Source organism: Protopterus annectens, chromosome 1.part1, assembly GCF_019279795.1.
Source record: "Protopterus annectens isolate FY-2018-M chromosome 1.part1, PAN1.0, whole genome shotgun sequence".
In the NCBI taxonomy this organism is placed as follows: Eukaryota; Metazoa; Chordata; order Ceratodontiformes; family Protopteridae; genus Protopterus; species Protopterus annectens.
This window is the reverse complement of record NC_056726.1, coordinates 1,702,109,369-1,702,127,473: the sequence shown is the minus strand read 5'-3', so window position 1 is coordinate 1,702,127,473 and position 18,105 is coordinate 1,702,109,369. Positions and strand designations below refer to the sequence as shown.

Genomic DNA, 18,105 nt, shown 5'->3' with positions numbered 1-18,105 from the left:
AAAACAAAATCGCCACTGATTCTAAAGACAACCACAAAGCATTCTATAGCTATGTCAAGAATCTCAATGGCAACACTCAGATCTGCTCTGAGTTACAGCACAATGGCACTAAATATACAGACCCAACTGATATTGCCAACATCCTGGCAGATAGGTTCAGTGCTAACTTTACCCCCCTCTCACCCCCTCAAGAGCCCATCTCTATACTGGAAGAATGCAAAGTTCCTGTAATCACGGCTGCACAGGTAAAAAACACACTTTCCAAAGCCAAGAACACAGCATCCATTGGACCAGACAACATCCCAGGCTGCATTCTACACGAACTACAGAACGAACTGGCAACCCACCTAAGTACCATGTTCAATCATAGCCTCACCTTAGGCTTTGTGCCTGCTTTGTGTCTGCAAGGCCATGGAACGTATCATCATGGAACTTATAAACAAAGATATTGGTAATCTCCAAACTCTGGATCCCACCCAGTTCAGGTTTGTAAAAGGCAGATCATGTCTCCTAAACCTGATAGACTTCTTTGAAGCAGTCACCAAAGCTGTAGACAAGGGTAAGGTGGTTCACACAGCCTATCTAGATCTTGCCAAGGCTTTTGACACCATCCCCCACTCTGGAATTATAGATAAACTCACTAAACTAGGTATAACTCCCTATGTCACAAGATGGGTTGCCAACTGGCTCACTGACAGAACCCACACTGTGAAAGTAGCAGACTCCAAATCTGACTTCAGACCATTGACAAGTGGAGTACCACAGGGTTGAGTCCTGGGTCCTCTCCTGTTTGGTTTTTACTTCTCTGAAGTACAGGCTAACACAGAAGGTCTTTGGCTTACGAAGTTCACAGATGACTGCAAACTAGGAGCCATAATCAAAACTCCTAACGATGTGGACATCCTACAAAAGGGCCTCACTGAGACAGATGCCTGGTGTCAAAGCCATGGCCTCAAGCTCAATGCCAAAAAGTGCATTGTCATCCCCTTTGGTAAAAACTCTGTACCCATGAACTACAACATAGGCGGTAGTATACTTAACACCAAAAGTGTGTTAAGAGACCTTGGGACACAGCTGGACAGTAGTCTCTCCTTTGATAATCACATCGCCACAGTAGTCAGAAAATCCTTCTGCGTGGCACACCTCATCACAAAAGGTTTCTCATCCAGAAAAAAAAAGAGGTCATTGTTCCCCTCTACTCATCACTCATTAGACCCATTATAGAGTACAACACCCCTTTTGGTATGTACCTCACAAGACATCTACAACAACTGGAAAGGCCGCAGAAATACCTCACAAAGAGGATTACCGGCCTCAAACAGATGCCCTACGCAGACCATCTCAAAAAACTACAGCTTTACTAAGTCACATATCGCCTACTCAGAGGTGATCTCTGCCTAACATACAAAGCTATGTCAAACCCAGAGCTGTTGGACATGCTCCACTTAAAGAAATCCCAATCTCTCTGAGCTACACGCTCTAGGGACATAATCCTTGTCACCACAATAAACAGAACATGCCGGAGGGATAGATTCCTGTCCCAGAGACTTCCCATACTCTGGAATAAACTATCTATCTATGTCAAACAAAGCTCCTCATTAACACTCTTCAAAAAAAAAATTTGATGATTCGATGGGAAATAGGAAATTCACCCCGGGGATCACCTCTGTGGCTCTGCTCGACAGTGGCACAGGAAAATAATTTTCTTGGGTGGCAAAAGCCAGGGTACCTTTTTGGCTGGGATTGTATAGGCCCCAGGGCCAATAGCCTAGTACCTACCTATGAACCTATGAACCTACCTATAATCGCAAACTCCTTCTTGAGAAGTAGCATTAATCCTGATATTGTGGTGTTCAGTACACTTGCTATTATCTTCTCTTAATTGATACCAGGAATGCATGCGGCCAACCCAGACACAGGTCCTGAAGAGGTACTCACTAAAACTGCAATCAGGCCTCTCAGTGAAGTCCTATGTGCACTGCCCAATCAGAAATCAATTCCACTCTCTTCCTTCTCTCACCAGAAGCAAAGAAGAAACATTAATCCCAAGATGGCTCCGAAGAATCAATTTTCAGGCTTTCTGGTGATTGGAAGTTTCTGAGATGGCCAAGAAATAATGTCCCACTTATTCTTGCCTCACCAGGATCAAAACAGAAAACATTATTCCCAAGCTGATTCATGAGAAGCAGTTCCTAAGTTCTCCGGTGACTGGTAGTCTAGTCACATATGTTACAGCTTTAAAAAGTAAGATGGAAAACGTGGATTAATACTCAGAATATTGTAGTTTGCACTAAGGGAATGGGTTGGTATGAAACAAACTTTAACTCATGTTTTAAGAGTTGAATGGGAGAGCTCTCCCTATTAAATCTTTCAGTGCCCAGTAGAATGAGTTGATGAGATGAGACTGGAGAAGCTTCCAAAGTCGGACTTACAGTATGGATGAACAGCTCAAAAGCCAGCAAGTTTAAAAGCACAACAGGGCCTGGATGGTTTGGTAGGAAATATTCAATGTAGTCACACTCCTGCAGTAGTCTCACAGCACTTGCAGCTAATTAAGCATGCAGCTAAATAAGAAATCCTATTTCTTAGATCCTCCCACTAATTAACTAGTCAGTGAATAGAAATGTTTTTTTTGCCTCACTCCTTCTTGCCAAGAGCTTTCATAACTCCAAGAAAATACATGAAGGTGAAACACTATTTAAAATAAAACAAGTTGTAATAGTAACAATAAATAAATAACTAAATGTAATGGAAGTATCCAAGCATTAAGTCGATAAATCCAATCAAAAATCCAATGCAGTCATACAGCAGCAGTGGTATCACAACATTTTTAGCTAAATAAGAATGTGTTACATGGTTTCAGTGACTCAAGGACATCCAAGAGGTATGGCATTGAGGAATTGTAGATCAATGCAGAGAATTAGAATTTTACTAATAAGCATGGATACCTGAAAAAAAGGTTATAACTAGTGGAAAACAATAAGCAGAAATGTTTTCTTTATGCAGAAGTAGTAAACTGACACAAACCCTGAAGTACAGGTAGTGGTAAAAGTACATTTAAAATGGAATATTCAGAAAGGGAAAATTTTGAAAACAGGCAGCATGGTAACAATAAACAAATTGCACTGCATCCAGACCTAATGACCTCCATGGACAGACTGAAGGCCCTGTCACTCTACTCTGTATTATAGAGGCTACTGAGATGCAGCTTGTGCCTGGCCTACAGAGCAGCCTTGTACCCTGCCCTAGTGGAAATGTTATACAACCACAAGTCAAATGGGACAAAATTAACTCACGCTAGGGATCTTAACTTAGCCTGTGACATTAACAAGACATGCTGGATAGACACATCTCCCAGAGAAACACACTTCTCTGGAACAAACTCCCAATTCACATAAAACAGAGCTCATCAATGACCCTATTCAAGTGTAACTCAGACAACTGCATGGAAGACCATAAATTTACCTTGGGGTGTCACCTATGCCCCTCTTGGATAAGGTCAGTCAGTGCTGATCATAGACTTATACTGCAAAGATAGACCATACAACCTCGTCAAAAAGGTAACAAGGGTATAAAATGGCTAGGCTTATAAAGGCCCTAGGGCCAATAGCCTAGTAACCTCTTATGAACCTAAAATTAGATTTCTGCTGATGACATGAAAATACAGATATCCAGTAAGCTATGCGGTCATTTCGGTATATCTGACTGCATATGCTACATTTTTACTGATGCATCAGATAATAAATTAATTATGTGAAGGTGCTAGATAATTTGATGAATAAGTTGTAGAAGTTATCTTAACTTTTTCATACAGTGGTTTGAGGTTTTCATTTTTTTATCTTCTGGTTACAGCTGTCCAATACCAGGATCTCCTGGTGTCTCTTTTAAGATTGATGGAAATGGCTCTGTGGTTCAGTTTTCCTTCAAGCTCTTCAAATTCACCAGTTCTCCTAAAGTGTATCTGCACTGCATCTTTTACCTCTGTTATGGAACATGTGTTCCGGTAAGTAGCTGCCAATTAAAATCTGCATGCATAAGTGACATTTGACATGTTTAATATAGTCATACATGTGCATGTTGGTGATATAAACTCATAGTTTTACAAACTCATTAACTAAAGATAAATGTAAATAAACAAGCACAGCTCAAAATGGAAGTGAAAATGTGGCAATGATTTTGTTCTAAGCATTAGCTGAAGTTAAGTTTTATTGCACTGATTTGGCAGATCAGTCCTGTTCCACATCATTGTCTGAAGTATCCTACAACTGGCATGTATGTATAGAAAAATTAGTGACTGCACATTTGAGAACTTGCTTTTATTCATGCCTCAGAGCAGAACATGAGAAAAATGTTACAGTGCGTCTGAAGTTCTACCATATGGTAATGTCATTCAAAAAGGTAAGGTTGCTTATAGGTAACGGAGCAGGATGTAAGCAGCAGTCTATAGCACATAGCTGGATGTCACTTAATTATTCATTTCTATTTCTTTGTTTGGTGTTTATTTATTTACTTTGCAATATTTTAAAACAATACTCAATATTGCACTTCAGCTACAATTAACCTCAGTAAATAATACAACTCTGGAACAAGTCACATATTCAAAGCTCTTAGGAGTCATTATAGACCAACGACTGACCTTCATATCACCCAACTGTAGTTAAGACAAACTAAAACAGAAACACAGCAAGCACAGACCCTCCTACTTTCAAGTCAACAGTATGCTTCCTCCTTTCCAACTACCCTACAAAAAAGTAGCAAACTAAGATGTTTTTGTAAGGCAGCTAGATTTGCCAGTTGTCTACCCAACAAAACATTTTACTGCGTAGCCCTTCACAAGCTACATTGGCTAGAACTCCATTACTTCCTGAAGGATAACCAATTAAAAGAGGCACATATTGTTCATTACTCTCTAGGCAAATGCCCATCTATAAGCAATCTTATTTCCAAATGCACCCCTTGAAGACACCAAAGGTCCCATAACCTATGTCAAATCACAACATCCAAGTCCAGCAACCACTATGGTGATTCACTCTGCTCAGTTCCCACAGCCGATGTCAGCAGTTCCATCCCTCTTAAACTAGGAATGCAATCAAACCCAAACATCTTCCCACAACTAAAACACTACCTAATCTTTAACTAGGATTGCTACTGCTCTAAACAGTAATTACGAATATTGATTATCTCCAATTCAAAGTAGCTTCTATAATCCCAGAAGTACTCTAACAAAACTATTATTGTCTGCTATCACTAGCATTTTCACACCGTATACTACCTGAATATCACTATTATGTCCCCCCCAACATAACCTCTCTGCCCCTCCACATAACATCTAGAAACTTTCTAACTAACATACCTCCTCCTAATAAATGCCCATGATATACAGGGACACAGTTGGGCTGGATTGTTTGGCTAGGCTTATAAATGCCCTGGGGTTCATTAGCCTAGTATATAACAATGAACCCTGTCTGATCTACTAATACCTCTGCATTACTAACCTACTATTTTCCTACTGTTATACTCCCATTACCCTGTTCTCTGTCTACCTATACCCACTATTCCTCTCTCACCCTCACTAACCTATATCCCTCTTTTCATCTGCCTATGCCTGCTGAATATTACAGTCTTCCCATCATGCATTTCTCTAGACTTTCTTTCAAACATTAACCAATCTAATTCAGCTATTACTAAGGCACATTCTACTATTTAGCTGTTTGACTCTATCAAACACTATAGCTATTACTTTGTATAATACATGACCTCAGAACTGCTTACCATAATCCATTAACTAGTAAGTTGTACAATATGTAAGTAAAAATGTATATTCCTTAAGTAAGCAATGTATAAGTACACGATTATCCAACTGCTGTTATTATTAAAATGATGTATATTTTAATTGTTCTGTCTACCACCTATTATGTAGTGTAGAGCTTTTCTCCATGAATGGCTCATGCTCAAACTATCCCAGTTAATAAATAAAAACAACAGCCAACCAAATAAATAAACTTTACATTTTATAATTGGGTGAGTGGATTGTTCTGAGACCATTTCTCAGCCATAAACAGAGTCACCTGGTAATTATGATAAAATGCAATCAGTTTAAAAGACACACATGGTATGTTGGTAGAGACTAGTATAGATTAGTTTTTTATAAAGGAGTTTAAAATATATAGAGAACAAAATATAGGTATTTAGAAATGCATGCAGAAATGTGTATTCTAGTTATTTCAGATAGATGAAGCTGAAACTGTTAAGTAGTCTAGTTAGAAGTAAGTTAAATAGTTCTGATGGAAATGCTGCACATTCATAAATCAAACTGCACAAGGGAGACTTGCTCAAGGGATCTTAACCTTGCCTCTGACATGAATAAATCATGCTGGAGAGATAGATACATCTCCCAGAGATTGCCACCTCTCTGGAACAGACCTCCAGTTCACGTGAATCAGAGCCCCACCCTGACCCTCTTCAAACGCAACCTAAAGCAATGGATGGGTGATGGCTAATTCACTCCTGGGGTGGTGCCCATGTCCCTCATGGACAGAACAAGTTGGTATTAGTTACCATAGATTCTCACCTCTTTGAACTTCACTTATCTAACCACTGACAATTGTGCCAACTCTGGATAAATATGTATTGGCTTGTAAGGGCTCTAGGGTCATTAGCCTAGTAACATTCTATCAACATATGAACCTAAGAAGTATCTGTGGACAGAAGTCACATATGATCACATGGAACAAAATAAAAAAAAAATTCAAGGTATTTTTACAGTATAATTCACAAGCATCAGTGCAAAAGTTTTTATAAGGGAGTTTAAAATTTGGAGAAAAAATATAGGTATTCAGAAATGCATACAGGAATGTGCATAACAGTAATTTCAGGTAGCTGAAGCTGAAACTGTTAGCTAGTCTAGTTAGAGGTAAGTTAAGTGGTAGCTAACAACAGGGGGAAGGATTGGGAGTTAAACGTTTACACTGTGTGGAGCTTAAGCATGAGAGAAGATACATTCTAACCAACTGTAGATTGAAAAGATCTCTGATGTCTTGGGAGATAGAATTTCAAACTACAGAGACTAGTGAGGTAAAATATTTGGTTATGAAAGATCTAAGAGGGTAGTATATATTATTTATTTATTTTGTTAGTTATTTTCACATTTTTTAATCAGGTAGGTGTTTTGGTCCAAAGACCCTTTTCTTGCACAAGCCAGGTCGCAAGAGCAATGAAGTAAAATAGCCAGGTTAGCCCCAGGTGACCCTTTCAGAACCCTCCACTGTATTAATCTAAAGCAACTAGGGTGGCTTGAATTACAGCAGCAGCTGAAATTTAATCAACTTGCCGTCGCCCATAAGATACTTTATCAACCTACCAAAACACCCATACTATCTACTCTTATTCACCCCTACCATAACCTGAAGTCTCTTAGATCCTCACAAAATCTTCTTGTAAATATTGACAAAGCAAACAATAAGCCCGGAGACTCTTCCTTCTCTAATACTGTCGGAAAAACCTGGAACCTGCTTCCCTCCAAACTTTCTACACTTCCCACTATAACTCTTTTCAAAAAGAACCTAAAGTTCTTATTCAAAACACATTGGATGTGCCCATGTACGAACACTGACTGACCAACTAGCTCTTGATACTTCATTCAACCCTACCTTCTCAACCCTGCTTTTACTTCATCTTAACATCCACTGATCCACTTCTCCATCATAAAAAAAAAAAAAAAAAAATATTGGACATGTTTTACTACTAGATGTATTACATAACTGCTACTTCTCTTAAATTTCTTTTTATCTACACTTACTGTACATTATGCTATTATTCTTTCTGAATGCTTATTTGTAACTGTATTTGTACTAAGTCAAGTCTAATACTCTGCATTTTTATACATTATTAATATGTGACCAGTTAAAGTTTGTTTATCTCCTTTACTGTGAATGTATTTGCATTATAAACATGTATTACTTTTGATGAGAAATTATTTTATACTGTTTGGAGCTTATCTCCCTGGGCCTCTACTGAAAATGGACATATATAATCCAGCTAGACTAGCCCGGTCAACAAATGTCAAATAAAATAAAATATATCATAGTAACGGAAATGTGATTACATCAAATACAGTGAATTAAAATTATATATATAGATGGCAGTATTACGGAAAAAATTAAAATAACACAATATTTATTTGTTTATCTGTTTATTTAACATTTGTTTACTGGGAAAGTTTTGTTGAGAAGTGACTTTTTTCAGCTGAGGCCTAGGGAGGTAAATTTCCATTATACAGACATCATGGTCATCATTTGCATTGCTTCATTATTTATAGTCGGATTCATTCATGAGCAACAGTTCCATTTTTGAGTGACATTGTTTGTCTGACAGTTGAGCTAGAGGATTAAAGAGCTGTAAACAAGTTGTTTTCTGTAGTGCAAGTTTGATTTCCTCAACATCCATTGCCTAATTGTGTGACTCTGAGCAAGTCACTTGACCAGACACTGCTCCTGGGCTGAGACTGAAAATTGTCTATTAAGATCAGTGCTCCACCCCAGAAAACAAATACAGGTGAAGTAAAAATTCACAACAGTTTTGAATAAAAACTAACATTTACCTGGGATGAATGTGAATATATTTTTAAATACAGGGAGGCATACTCACTGCAATATCACCAGTATGTGCAGATCGTTAGGTATTTTGTAAGAATATTTGTTATAATAAAGACGCACAAAAATCTAAAACATAGAAATATAAAATAAAACGTTACAACAACCCAAAGAATGAAAGGCAGGGAGGAATCACAAGGAAGAGAAAGAAGATGAGATGACAGAGGAGGATACATCTGTGATAATAGTACAATAAGATTTGTGGATAATACTTTATATCTCCTACATCTAACTGAATACTGTTGCATATAATGATCTTTAATAACAAAATGTATTTAATTTCTGAATATACATTTAACTGCTATTATCAATGACACTTCTTGTGAACAACACAAGATTCTCCATCACTTATTAACACATCATCTTCCTCTGTTTCTGCTGTTTTGCATATATCTATCATTATATATATATATATATATATATATATATATATATATATATACGTATACACACAACTTTTTCATTTTAGTCAGATGAGTCCCACTGCCACAACATTTTAACATTTTCTAACCTTCCAACATCTTACTTACATTTTAATGGCATTGGGTTAACAGTTCAGTATAATTATTTTATTTTTTTTTTTAGCTTTCTTCATGTTTCTTAAGATAGTTAAAGTTGTAAATCAGTAAAATAAGCAATCGTATCTAACATTCCAGTTTAATATTAATATAATATATGATACACATCTTTAAAAAATAAAACAGTGAAGGTATCTATGTTCATCGTTTTACATTTTTGGTGAGACAGTGAATCTTTGAACCTCACCATTAAATTTATTTTTCTTTTATTAATATTCGTACTATTTCCACTGTCAGATAACTATTGTTTCAGCTTTCATTTTCTTTTCCTGTGTAGTACCTCCTCATCGTGATAAGTGATACTATTCCCAAAACAATCCCTGTTATGATGTAATAAAATTCCTCCCTCAGTGGAAAAATTCTAAAACTACCAAAGAGGCAAAGTGCATATCTCTGGCAGAATAAGAAAGAGTGTGGGTAACATTTATTTAGTCTTATAAATAGCACAATCAGTATCCAAGCAGAGTGTTGGAACAAAGGAAACAATTACAGCATCTTCTGTTATAAGTTTGGCTAGATGAAGAATATGTTTTTGTTTGTCTTTCGGCTTTTCCCAGTTAGGGCTCGCCACAGCGGAACTCCGCTCCGCTAATGATTGGCAGTTAGTTTTTATGGTGTCGAGTTGCCAGCCCGACGCCCAACCTTCAACAAAGGCACGCCCATTCAACACATGTTTTTTGAACACCCACTCGACCGCGGGGAAGAAATGCAGACTCCACTTAGAAGGTGCTCCCAACACAAGCCGAGACTTGAACGGGAGAACCTCTTGCTGTGAGGCAACAACGCTACCGCTGCACCACCGCGGAATGGCTAGATGAAGAATATAGTGCCTGCAAAAGTCATATTTCTTTGATAACATGTCAATATTCAGTGAGAAAATTTACCAAATGACAAGGATCTTACTGAACAGCATACATGGTAGACATTTTAAGTTTGCGAAAGTTGGAGTTTCAAAAGAACCTGCAACAAGAAATGATAGAGGTAAAAATAACAAAGTAAGAAAGCTGTAGGAAAAACAGTGCCTAAATTAAATTCAAATAAAAAAATGCAGACTACCTATTTAAAGCTCAATTCATAATGTAGTTATTTAACATTTGGTATAATCCACAACTCCCCCCAACTCCAGCAATTACACTCAGGTATGAACAAATCATCTTAACAAATCAAGAAATAGAGACCATTTACTTCCACTGCAAATATCAGAGGTAATACTTGTGAAGACGGCATTTATTGGGATTGGCCATGAAAGCAGAAGGAAGTTGTACTAAATAAATAATAATACATGTTGTTACATGATGATTCTAATAAATACAATACTCACAGATGCTTGTGTGTTTATAACAGACCAAAATTTGTTCTGCATCTTCCGGTTTCCAGAAATAAAGAAAGAATATGGGAAATTAATTTAAATATTTAAATATGGTCATATACCTATATGATTTATATCAACAGCAAGGACCTCAGTAACTTAGAGACATTACTGAAAATATCACAAGTCTACGCTCAGAGTGAAAAAACACACATGCTGTGACTATGACAATTAGCAGAATGAGAATCTGGGCCATGAGTTGGATAAAAATTGAATTTATCCTCTCCCTATAAACACACACACACACACACACACACACACACACACACAAACACACACATTCCTGATTGTATAGATTCATAATTTCTAGACAAATAGTCTGCAGACTGGTAAAATCCCATATTCACAAGTTCTTTTTGGTTACAAGGAGAGTAAGACAAGATAGACCAGAGAGAATTTACTGCTCCCCATCCAATTACCTAGGTTTACCTTGAAGGTGACAGGACCTGTGATGGTGGTGCTGCGGTAGCGTTGTCGCCTCACAGTAAGACGCTGTCCAGTTCGATTCTCAGCTAGAGCATTTTCTGTGTGGAGACATGAGTGAATGGGCGTACCTTCGGTGAAGGTTGTGCGTCAGGCCTGGCAAGCCGGTACATAAAAAATCAACTGCCAATCATTAGCGGACTGGAGTTCTGCTGTGGCGACCCCTAACCAGGAAAAAGCTGAATGACACAAACAAACCTTGAAGGTGACAGGAGTGCAGCACTGTTTGGCTTGTAGGGGGATCTTTTTCCAGGGATGTGCGATATTTTAGAATATGACTCATGCTAATGCATCTGTTTTATCTGTTGATAAAGATTAAGCTCCTTTAGCCCTGTATTATCATTTGTTCTGTTCAACTGGATGAGATTTGTCTGTTTGCTGTGACAGGGGCTGCATTAGTAGGCCCAGATGTTTCTGGGGTTGAGACCTTGTTTACATGCTTTCTAGTAATCATAGTATGTAGCATGCAGAATACTATGAACATCTTGCAGACTGTAGTAGGAGTATAATCGTTCCTCCAAGATGCATCCAGGGAACTGCTTGACAGTGTTTCTGATGGCACATGGGCTGTGTTACACTGCATTTTTGCCTTCCTAGATAGGTTCTCTATGGGTATAATCAATCAGGGCTCCAGTGAATATCTGGTGCTAGCTGAAACACAGTGGTAATTTTTTTTCGGGGGGGGGGGGTTAAAACATTTGTATACATGAAGAAACTGAGTTTGGCTCTGCATATGGCTGGTTATCACAGTGGTTGCACTTTTCAACTTGGTGATCCTGCAGAGATCACTATGCAAAAAGAGGCAATATACATGACAAGAATGCCAGATGTGGAAATCATAGGCACTGTCATGATTCTGTACAGGCATATTTGTTACCAACCCCTACCTGTTGCACACTATGTGGTACCTGATAGGAATAGTAGTCACTGCAGTAGGGGCCTTTATTTCCACAGTTGTATAATCCATAGCACATTGGGGAGATGATGATGTCATAGAAGCCACATATGATGGTGACTTTCTTCTGTGGTTTATTAGAGAGCCAGATATTTTCATCCAAATGTGGAAGTAGCATTTTGAGGAAGAGGTTGAGTATTCTCCAGGCCAGTGATTCAGAAATGCCCACTCTGGCTATGATTGTCTCTGGAAGCTCCCTGCTGCTAGTATAGTAAGTACTATACATACATAGGTACCCACCTGGTTTCTGTAGTGTGGGAAGACCACACATTCACCCCGATCCTATGCATGACCAAAATATGCCAGGCAATGCATGTATAAAACTGAAGAATGGTCTGTGAGCTGCTGATTGGTTAGTTAGTAATAGATGATACTCTGCAAGCACCATTTTCATGTATGTGATACTTATAGACAACAGTGCTGCTGCAAATGCTGATGCTCTTGGCATCTTTGTTTTTTGCTCCTACACAGATTCCCACATGCTTTTTTTCTTACAGTGCTGCACAACTTGCTTAATGCCTGCTGCTTGCCACTTTTATGAATCTTGGCCTGATAGTGACACACAACTTGCTACATGCCCACTACTCCCACATCTATAAATCATGCTTTGCTTTCAAAAACACTCATTTGCATGTCATTATGAATGGTCATTAAACTGTGCATCCTTATTTGCATGTCATTGTATGGTCATTTAAATATATTGCTACATTGTTTTTACCGCTGCTCAGTAGTGACAGTGAATCCTAGGAATGTCATCATGTTTACACATGGCCACTTCCTGTACACCATCATACTGAGTAATCTGCAAGCTGACTATGAATAGTGAGACAGTTCATTTAACATGAGATAATAACCACCTGCAAGAATGAAGCGAATATGGTCATTAAAAACTATCTGCTATAAAACAATGCGCCTAAAATTAATAAACAATAGCAGTCATTGCTGACATACTTTACAGATGGCATTTTTACAAAACACACATGCTATATAGATTATTTATATTTTAGTACAAAGTAAAACATTTTTGGCCAGTCAATAGGTTATTGGAAGAAGTACACATGTAATAATTTGGTGATGCATAAATTAATTTTATACTGAACAGCTTTAGCAAATACAGGTGATGACTTTTAAAATATTGCTCTTGTTGCTGTTTGAAATTATGTAAATTTCCTAGACCATTGATTGTTGATGTAACTTGTCCCTGATTTTTTTGATACAAAATGATCAAGCACATGATCAACTAATGTATCAGAATAGGACCATTGGTGTTGCAGGTTTTACAAGGATTTGCTATGAGAATTTGGATGGGGTACTACATCTTTAGAAACAAAGAAGGGAATACTTAGTAGATGAGTTTAAGAATTTATTAGCATTAAACAGTTGAAAGTAATACAATCTATTTTAAAGAATGGCCAATGCAGGTTTTGGAGAACAGCACAGTGATGTTCATTTTTGGGCAACCTAGGTTGAATTTAACATCCATCCATCCACAAGAACCTTTACCTATTTTTTGTATATGAGGTCATGGTGTAAATTCAACAGAGACAGTCATCTAGAACCAAGGTTTACACCACCAGGTGGCAAGCCTTGCCACAGTAGCTCTTCCACACCACACTCATGCAGAGATTCCCACCTATGGCCAATTTAAACCATCCAATCCACCTACTGTATGTCTTTGGAATATAGGAGGGTACTGGAGCACCCAGACGGAACCCACACAAACACAGGGAGAATGAACATGCAGACTCCACACAGAAGGTACCTCAACCAAGAAACAAACCAGGGAATGTGTTGCTGTGAGGTGACAATGCTATCCACTGTGCCTCTGGGTCAACTTGTTATATGTCTGCTCCAGTCTAGTTAGTAGCATACTAGAGATCCTTGTATAACCATAGAATAATCTGAAGTGGATAATGTTTACCTGGAAGCTGACATCTCCTTAATACCAATTCAAAACCATGCTACTCAAGAGAGCTATGGGAAAAACACAGCTCTTAAGTTATTTATTTATTCATTCATTTGATTGGTTGCTTTTTTGCTTGTTTGCTTTAGTTCTTTGGTCCCTTACAGTCCATTCATTATGTCAACACTTACAAAATGAATACATGAAGACAATTAAAACTGCTTTTCATATCTGTTTCCCTAAGCAAATATCATTTGGATGAAGCTGTTTAAATGAAAGTTTGAGTCAGTGCATCTGTATGCATCTGCATGGATGTTTGTGTGTATATGTGTGTGTGTGTGTGTGTGTGTGTGTGTTTGTGTGTGTGTGTGTGTGTGTGTGTGTGTGTGTGTGTGTGTGTGTGTGTGTGTATGTCAGTGTTCCAAATACCTTATCAATGCTTGTTTAAATATCTTGACAATGTGAAATCATGAATAATCAATTAACAAAATTGTGTACAACAATAGGGGTGTCCAATGACATGTGTCATTAGGACTGCTCTGGCAGCAGATGCTTTGTTGGACACCATACATGAAAGGAAACATCATGTACCACAGTAAGATACAGGATAGTTGTCACTGGTTAGTCTATGTTTTCCAGGTTAAGCATAGTGTAAAAAGCATGCTGTACTCTAACTAATCCTCATCTGCATGCTTACAGCAACTTTGTGCATGCCTCATGCATGATGCTTGCTCAATAAAACGACATGGGAGGTCCATGTATATGTGTGTTGTTTGCCTATATCAGGTTTCTTAAAGTAACAAACACAAAATTACGTATATGGGGCATGATCAGAATCCACACAGCGTACCGCATATGGTGCTCATGAATCCAATTGCTGATTTCTTGCTTTCTCTTTTACTTTACGTTTCCCCAGTGGGATTCATGTACCCTGAAAAGTGCTTGCCTTCTCTGCTGATTGAAAGCAATTGCTTTGTTGTGTTTGAACAGTAAGCATTGATGCATAAATTCTTTTTTCTTGCAAGAAAAATGTCAGATTATCATCCCTGACTGATGAGTTTTACTCAGGCTGACATTTCAGTGTAACATCATTCAGTAATTGCCTTTCTAAATTACTGCTGAGTCTTTCGGCTTTTCCCGGTTAGGGGGTCGCCACAGCGGAACTCCGGTCCACTAATGATTGGCAGTTAATGTGCCGAGTTGCCAGCCCTGACAGACAACCTTCAACGAAGGTACGCCCATTCACGCATGTCTCCATGCAGAAGACGCTCTAGCTGAGAAATAAACTGACCAGCATCTTATTGTGAGGCAGCAAAGCTACCGCAGCACCACCACCGTGGGTGTCTTTACTTTCCTTAAATTCGTCTTCCAACAGATCTGCATGCTTTTCTGGTAAGTATCTTAAAGGCAACATTTCTGTTATGTGTAGCTTCTTGCTTGATCTGCAGTTTAATTTCACATGACACATCTGTGAATTACAACACATCGACTGCAATCAAAAACACTCCTTTCTGAATGAGGTTCACAAGTATTTGTGTCCTCTTACTTTGCACTATCACATAAGCAGTTTTTGATCCTAATGGCTTTACTTAGCATCTTGATTATGAAAAAAATGAATAGACAGCTGTTTAGTTTGTGCCTTTTAGTTTTGAAGTTTCAGAAGTAGTGCCTTCAAATTAGTTTTATTCTCCTGTTAAACAACATCCAAAATAACTGAGCACACTTATCTTTCTAGTTAAACCTGCTTACAAAGAAATTCTTTGGGCCACAATATCTGCAAAACAGATTAAATATAGGACATGTATTTCTCTCCTGCTTATACCCAAACTGAGTACACAAGGATTGAATTTCAACCTTGTGATATTTTCTAGTGCATCTCACGAATGTCTGTTGCACTGTCACTAAGGGTGTAGTGCACTCTTACTTGTTTTATTATTTTTGCATTTTCATCTGACTCACATTTTATGTTACATACACATTTGCATCCATTCAGTTAATTATTTTAAATATGTGCTTGCAATTTCATTCACTTTGCATATAACAATTTTAAAAAAGCCAAATTTGTCTTATTTTAATAGCCTGTTCCTGGTTTCACCGCTTCTTATATAACAAACTATTTTTCCTATTAAATAATTACCAAATGTAGAGTCTGTGGCTTATTTTTTCCAATCAGGAGCACAAGCATTTGCATCTCTATAGGACCTTCTGCTCTTTCAAAGATCAGGCTGTATACAATGGCTTGTTCTTTCTCTACTCACAATAATTACTGAACACGTGCTTAATTGATATTATGATGTGCCTCTCCTCTCTATGAAAAGGAAAAGTGGCAAAGACAATCAAAGCATCTTAACCAGCGTGATCTCAGAATGTGGACTGTGTGCCCTCTTTTTTGCTCATAGTGAAGAACATCTTTTTCCAAACATTCCAGGTTTCAGGCAAACTCCCTTGCAGTAAGAAAATTCTTAACTACTGCATATGGATGACTCTGAATTATACTCCTGTACTAATAAACATAGAATTATCCTGAAGATCTGTTCAAGAATGTCTTTCAAATTAAGCATGGATACTGGTGCATTACTACAGCTTAAGCTATTTTGTATTATTACAATGTTTACTCAGAATAAGTTCTAATAAATTGTACAAATGGCATTTAACCCACCTTCATCCCCAGGAACTACCACAATTTGCTCCTTTACTGTTACACTTTTTTTCATCAAAAATACATTATCAAGTCAGTAGTCTAATCAGTATAAACTAGCTCAAATAACAGCTTAATTAAATGAATAATGTGTTTCTTATGTTTTTTTCCTATTAAAATTGTACATATTTTGAATTCTTGTAATGCTTGTGATGCCATCCAATTTAGTTGTTTAGTTGTTTAGCCATTGTGTTGTCACTAAACTGAATCTACCTTAGAAACTCATGTAGTGTCCTCTGACCCCACATAACATGCCAACAATCATATTCCCTCTACAAACACCACCAAATCTCCCAAAAACTATACAAGTTTATCCCCATCATTCGACTACTTCTCCTGTGAGGTAACATTAAATTCAGCTACAGACTCAGTTTACTCTGATGCTTCCTAATAAATGCACAACACCTACAAAACAAAACAGACTGAGTTAATGCTCTTATCATGCATCTTAACCCTCACCTATTAGCCAAAGCAGAAGCCAGCAGTGAAAAAAAACAGAACCCTCCCCCCATATTTACAACTTTCTTTCCAGTGCAATTATTACTTATCTACCAGACTTAGACACTAGAATGGAGGAGGAATCCTCCTGCTCTACAAAGATCATTTAAATGTTCCCATATATCAAGTTATAGACCTTTTGACTCTTTTCCTATAGTTACTTGTCAAAATTCTCATTTAAAACAACAACAAAAAAAAGGCTTTCAATTTTGCAGTTACTGACTTTTTACCTCCTGCTACTTTAGGAAAAGTCAAAACTTATTTATACAATATTACCACCATAAATAAACACTTTAACAATCTCTAGCTACTTGTTACAATAATGATGTCAGAGACCTCCAAACTGACTATAATCCAAAACAACTACTGCAACAACCCACTCACCCAACCCTTAAAGCAGATAACAGCTGATTAATTAATCAACTTATAACCCGCAACACCTTCTTAGTATCATGTATCACAATACCAGTCAGTCAGTGACCACTGTCCACTAAGCTTTCAGCTACATTTACAAGTTCAAAAATAAATCACCCTCAGCTTCTCTCTTTCAGATCACAATTTACTCCAGCATCAAAAAACATAAGTAAATCCTTGTGGCTATAAACTGGTCAACCACTGCTGAAGACAACCTTGCAACAGAAGCCTTCACTATTACCCTCAAAAAATGCAAGACACCTGTTTTCTATTACCAATAAAAGTTTGCAAATAGAGGAATAACTGTTTCACCTTTGAGATAAAATCACTGCTCAGACTTAGAGATGCAGAACTGCATAACTGAAAAGCTTGCCCAACTTTGAGACTATAAAACATTTTCCCCAGCTATGAAACCTTTCCAGGCTAACCATTGGATACCATAAAACCCATCTGCTGAAAACACAATAAGATTCTCTAACTAATACCTCTAAGCAGTTCTGAAAAGAAGACAACTGACCTCAGGAAAAAACAATCCTTTGTCCAGTCACAATACTTT

At 37.7% G+C, this 18,105-nt stretch overlaps 1 protein-coding gene across 1 annotated transcript in view; it reads left to right on the top strand.

Annotated features, from left to right (window-relative positions):
* LOC122816631 (uromodulin-like) overlaps positions 1–18,105 on the top strand; it is a 340,244-nt gene that overhangs the window by 261,538 nt on the left and 60,601 nt on the right. Inside the window, exon 6 of the mRNA XM_044089553.1 lies at positions 3,853–4,003. Coding sequence (XP_043945488.1) covers positions 3,853–4,003 — 151 coding nt within the window. The remainder of the gene's footprint in view (positions 1–3,852; positions 4,004–18,105) is intronic.